This window comes from Theobroma umbraticum, unplaced genomic scaffold (assembly GCF_002168275.2).
Source record: "Theobroma umbraticum cultivar Fairchild unplaced genomic scaffold, ASM216827v3 scaffold_146.0, whole genome shotgun sequence".
Lineage (NCBI taxonomy): Eukaryota > Viridiplantae > Streptophyta > Magnoliopsida > Malvales > Malvaceae > Theobroma > Theobroma umbraticum.
Window position 1 is genome coordinate 363,421 of NW_018397265.1, and position 6,381 is coordinate 369,801.

The 6,381-nt window shown below is 32.4% G+C and overlaps 1 protein-coding gene across 1 annotated transcript; it reads left to right on the forward strand.

The window, feature by feature from the left end:
- The first annotated feature begins 2,716 nt into the window (after positions 1-2,716).
- Positions 2,717-4,044, forward strand: LOC110422587 (putative aquaporin TIP3-2). Its single transcript, XM_021436565.1, has 3 exons — positions 2,717-3,039; positions 3,141-3,388; positions 3,489-4,044. Exons 1-3 carry the CDS (start codon positions 2,907-2,909, stop codon positions 3,873-3,875), a joined length of 768 nt encoding a protein of 255 aa, XP_021292240.1. The 5' UTR covers positions 2,717-2,906; the 3' UTR covers positions 3,876-4,044.
- The last annotated feature ends 2,337 nt before the right edge of the window (positions 4,045-6,381 follow it).

The following is a 6,381-nucleotide window of genomic DNA, read 5'->3' on the forward strand; positions in this document are numbered from 1 at the left end:
ATGTGATAGTTCTACAATGAACACTTACCATTAAAAATCAATGTAATTACAAATTCAAAAACAATTCCAAATTTAGTCACTTGCTCAATGTTCTACAAGAACCACTAGCATTGGGACCAATAGCAGGAAGCAAATTATATTTTTCAAATACAATCTACAGATATTAAAATTTGTCCCTAAATAGGTTACTTGGTTGACACTTGTATAGCCTAATTGTTTGACACATGGTGACTTGATTTGGGTTGAATTTAGGTTGAAAAGGAGTTTCAAGCTGATTTTGGATTTTTTGAGTTTATGTTCCTTAGAGCTTGAAACTTCATTGTTCTTGAGTTGTTTTTGCATTTTTAAACTTTCTTTCACTTTAGGCTGGTTGGGCTAGCAGCATTACGCGTTCTCTAGTAGATAAAAAGGCAATCATATGCCAATAATCAATAACTATATGAACAAAATAGCAGACAATGTTTTAGAGATCCTGAATGGCTATAGTCATTCTTATGACAGTAGTGGAATCATCTATAATAATAGCTTCAAATTTACTAATTTGAACCAACATTCTCAATGACTTTTCGATTATTGTTGAAATGAACCACCAAGTCATGCATGCAACCACTTAACAAAAAAGTGTCATGCATGCAACCTTGAACTCACCTTCAATAGCTATTAGACAAATTATCCTTGCTTTAAAGTACGCAAATACTCTATTTTACAATGAAATAGTTCTTATTATAAAATTGTAAAAAAAAATACAATTAGCATTTGAAAAGTGTATCCCCATTAGGACCGAATTTGACTTCCCACAACAGACGAAATTTATGACTATTTTCTTTAATTTTTTTATTTCAAAAAGACATTTTGTTCAAAATTTCATAATTTTTTTCACTCTTTTCCCGTTAAATGAAATTTCCACTTTCATTAAACGAGGTGATTAATTTTTGGAAATAAAGCAATAGAAGCACGCTTTATAACGATGAACTATGTCTGAAATAACATAAAACCAAATACAAATATAATCATGCATTAGGGTTTCGATTATGGATGATGACGAAGAGGATAAAAGAAATCATGTAATTCTGCGGTGTAATCTAGGTTCAAAATCTAGATTGTTGAGGGTTTTAGTGTTTACTGTCATGGATAGTTTAGTAATTGTCTAATTTCTGTAAACAACGTATATGGTTTTAGGATGAATTTTTCAAGTCCCAAACTAATGGATTCAATCTAAATTATTGCCAAAATTTAAGGATATGGGTGGAATTTGCAATTTTTTAATAAAAGATTTAACGAAAATTAAAAATGCATTATAAATCTCATGCTCTAGTGTGTTTCTCTTTTCTTTACTGAAATTTTTGATTGGGTTCTATAAAATAATAGACCGTAATTGGATTTGTGAAGAGGGAAAATTTCTACTCGTGTCTTGTGCCCAATTTCAAATTTCAGGATAATTTTAGATTTCGTCCATGATAAGCAATCATTGGACCGCCACATCTGATTTGTGGTGGTTGAAAGCTTCCACTTACTTCTTTCATCTACGACTGGCCGATGTCATGGTTTTAGAGAATTTGTAAGGCAATGACTTCCAAATTTTATTATCAAAAGTCGTCACCTAAGATCAACATGTTTGTGCAATATATTTTTCAATAAATAATAGTTAACTTTTGTATTGGAGATTTTTGCAATGAATTATACAGATTGTAATATTATAGAAAATGATTAATTAACAATGAATTGAATTTCACCATTACTCAATATATGATGGATCATATCAATCATAGTATAATAGTGATTTAAAGTCCCTAAACTATTTAAAAAAATTTAAATAAAGTTCATATACATTTTTTGTTTTAAACCAAATAAACTTTTATAATTAATGATTAACTAATTGTTATTAATTAAAATATTTCTTATCGTTAATTTTTGTACTTACGTGATGCTAACATGAAAAACGAAATGTTATGTAATTATGTTATCATGTTATATAAGCCTGTCATATCACCATTCATTATAATATGTCAATATATTACATTAGTATCAGATGACGTAAAAATGACAATTATCGTTTTGACTAATGACAATTATAATGAATTGTTACTTACAAAAACTTATTTATTTTAAAAAAATATATAACAATTTGATTGAATGTAATAAAAAATAAAATTTTATTTAAATTTTTTCTAAATAGTTAAACAGTTTTTTTTAGATTTTTATACCAAATATAAAAAGTTTTGCCTTTTCCTTGGGTGCATAAATTTACAGATTGTAAAATTATAAGGGCTTTGGTTAGTTTCAGTTTGCAGTTTATTATTTTCCCAATGATTACACAAGCAATTTCAAATTTTTTAAAACTAGTATTGCTATGGTAAAAGAGCAAAGTAGTCGTTTTTAGCCTATACTTTTGGTAACTGAGTGATATTCCATTAGTAATTTGTTCAAGGCATGTGCGGTAACTAAGGGGTGGTAATATCCATCTCCCAGCTAGAAAAAACAATATAAATTCAATTCTATCTCTGGGAAATGAAGAAAAGGAAGGAGAAGAGATAGAGACGAGAAGGATTCTGGTTGGAAATTAAGAATAGGAATGAGTTGAGAAGGCAACACATCGATATGTACGTGTCAAGCTTGATGCGTCAACATCTTCCACGTGTCCCACATAAGTCCAAGCCATCTCTGTCTAATTTAAGCTAATCCACTTCCACTTCTCAGCCATGCACACACTCCGGGCTCTGCAATTTTCTCCTTTTGGGTCCTTCCCCCGCTTCTTCTATTCTCGTTAATTACTTCTTCTTTTCCATCGTTCGCAAAGTGAAGGAAGTCGCGGTGCAGCTAGTAAAGTTTTCACAATCTAAAGCTGAAAAGATCGATCCTATAAAGACAGTAATAAGAATTAAGGCAGGAGGAGGCGGAGGGTCAACATGCCACCTCGCAGATACGCATTTGGGAGGGCTGATGAGGCCACTCATCCAGACTCTATGAGAGCCACCTTGGCTGAATTTCTCTCCACTCTCATTTTCGTCTTTGCCGGTGAAGGCTCAATTCTTGCTCTTGGTATGTTTTGTCTTAACTACTCTAAACCTTATTAAGTTTGCTTTATTAACTTGACTACCTTTGGAGTGATATTGATTATTTGTTTCATCTGTTTCTTACAGAAAAGATGCACATGGATACCCGTACAACGCCTGCAAGACTGGTGATGGTAGCACTTGCGCACGCCCTGTCGCTGTTTTCAGCAGTGGCAGTCAGCTTTAACGTTTCCGGTGGCCACGTCAACCCAGCAGTCACCTTTGGTGCGCTTCTGGGAGGAAGGATCTCGTTTATCCGTGCTGTTTACTACTGGGTTGCTCAGCTCTTAGGTGCTATTGTGGCTTGTCTCTTGCTGCTGGTCACTGCTGGAATGGTATTATATTAAGTTTAAATATATCAGGAAGTACTGTCATTTAATTTTGAAGTCTCTATATATATTGAGTTTGTGTGGATTTTTGGTTTTTGGTTTTCAGCGGCCTGCGGGGTTCACTGTGGCGTCTGGAGTTGGGGAGTTACGTGGTCTTGTACTAGAGATAGTGCTGACATATGGTTTGGTGTACACTGTATATGCAACAGCAATTGATCCCAAGAGAGGAAGCCTGGGGACAATAGCACCGCTGGCCATAGGCTTAATCGTTGGAGCTAACATCCTGGTAGGCGGGCCATTTGACGGAGCAGCCATGAACCCGGCCAGGGCCTTTGGTCCTGCCTTGGTAGGATGGAGGTGGAACAATCACTGGATCTACTGGGTGGGTCCGTTGCTTGGGGGAGGTTTAGCTGGTGTCATATACGAGTACATGATCATCCCCGCAGAGCCTCCACACCACACGCACCAGCCCTTGGCCCCTGAAGATTACTAGTCATTTTCATTAAATTTCTTGTGCTTCTGGGAGGTTTTGAACTCGCTTTTTTTAATTTTCTGTGTATGGTACCTCTTGCGTCTTTTTTCTTACTTTGTCAGTGCTTTTCTCCTCTGTTTGTGTATCAATTCCTTAGATGTTTGTATGCATTTTTATGACAAGAATAAAAAGCGTGCAGTGCTGTAGTCTTTATTAATAGGTCCCAGGAATATTAAAGGATCTCTAGCTTAATTATTGCTAATTTTCTAAAAAAATTTGTTTTTGGTCACTACACAAATGCAAATTAGTAACATGTTGATGCCTTGTTAAATATTCATTTTTTATTTTATATTGAATGAATATACATTATACTTTTTCACAATTAAAAATACAATTTAATCAATAATAGATAAAAAAGTATTACTTTTGCATTTTGATGAAGAAAACAGTTATTTATTGAATGTAAATTGGAATGACTTCGGAAAATTTGAGTCGGTCGTTCTGGTGCGAGACTCGAACCACTTCGGTTATTTGAGTATTTGAGTTCAATCATTCATGTCGCTCATGCTCTTGAAATTTGGTTACACGTGTACTTAAAATCTCGAATCATCGATTCCTCACTTATGCCGTTTGTTTTTAAATTTAAATTGAATTGAATTTGAACAAAGCATTTTGGTCAAGTCACATTTTGACATATCTCTAATTTTACTCTTTTTTTTAATATAATATAAATATATATTTTTTGAAAGCATAAAGATATTTATATATATGTATATATAACCAAGAAAACATCATTGTGAAATTATCAAGCAACAATAAAGTAAAAAATCATAGAGATCAAAGAACCAAAAAACTATAAAAATTTATGTAGTTTGGTCACTAGCCTACATTTATAGAGTGAAATAATTATTTTATTATTAAAAAATTAAATTATAATAAGATCTCTCTTTGATTTTCAAACCAATTTAAAGACACTTCTCTCACTAACCTTACAAGAACACTTGCTTACAACCTTCTAGTTTTAGTTGAAGTAAAACACAAATTTACAAGAACACTTGCTTGCACCCATTCTAGTTTCGGTTAAAGTAAAACAGAAATATACAAAGTGTTTCCCTCTTTGAGGCTCTTAAAAAATACTCAATTTCTAAAACTTACAACAACACTTTTATAATAAGATTAGAACTTGACATGAGACAAGGAATTTATAAAAAACAATAATTCTAGAACCCTAACTTTTATTACTTGGATAGTTAAATAGGTAATTTGGTGAACTTACGAAATACTTGATTTAGCTTGAATTCCTTAATTTCTAACTTTAGGAAACCATAAGTAAAAGATTTGAAGGGTTGTGAGAGGAATGGTATTGAATGGAGGCTTGAAAAGGTCATTTTATACAAGTTTGGATGAAAGGGGTCCATCCTTTAGCATGAGCAGTCGATTTCAAATAGCCAAAATGAGCAATTTGCTCTCGAGAAGTTATGGGAATCGACCCTTTGTTTGAGGTGTCAACCCTAGAGCAACAGGGCAGTATATGGGCATTCTGTTTGGAGTTGGAATCGACCCCTATGCTTTAGGTGTTGATCCTAAAGCTATAGGGCAACAAAGGAGTATTCTGTTTAGGGTTGGGATCAACCCCTTTTGCTCAAGGTGTTGATCTTGGGCCATATTTTTTTACGAAAAAAAAAAAGAAACCTCAAACCCTTTAAACTGTTGGGATTCGACCTCATACTCAAACATGAAATTAATCATGATATTAAAAATATAATATAGTAGAAAAATAAAATTAACATTTAATCAAAAAATAGCTAAATCACACAAGATCAATATTTGTGTTTTTTCATGTAATTTTCAACTTAATTATAAACATTTATAAGTTTAATTATTACATGCCTTGCTCTAGATATTGTAATCAAGAGTCAATTAAATCCAAAAGGCTTGTGATAAAGCAAGAAACTCAAAAAGAGAATAAGATAGTCTAAAATTTGATAACCAAAATCTTTGCTTCTTCACCTTTAAAATTTGTCAAATCTTGAGTCTTTCAATGATTTGACCTTTAATAGTAATCCATACAGTGACCGAATAAGACATTGTCAAAGATAGGATTTTTATTTGTGCTAGCAAGTTTTGTTTTTAGAAAACAAGATAGATCAAAACAAGCTTAGTTGAATCTTATTTCTATCCAACAAAGAAAACTATTTTTTTTCTTATTTTTATGAAATGGCTAAGAAGTGGCTGAAAGCTTAGAGTTTTTCTTGGTTAACATAACATATTTATAGACCTATACTAAGTCGTAACCCTAGATCAAACATTAGTATTTTTATTCAATTAAGTTCTTATGAACTTAATTAATTTTTTCACTTTATTTTGGTCTATTGCAATTCAATCCAACTTAATTAATCCTTATTTAATCTTAATCATGTCAATTAATATGTGTGACCCATTAGGCTTCTAACATGTTGGTAATAAATATAAATCATTATCAACTATCAATTTGATAATTGATTTATATTTATAGACAATGAGCAGC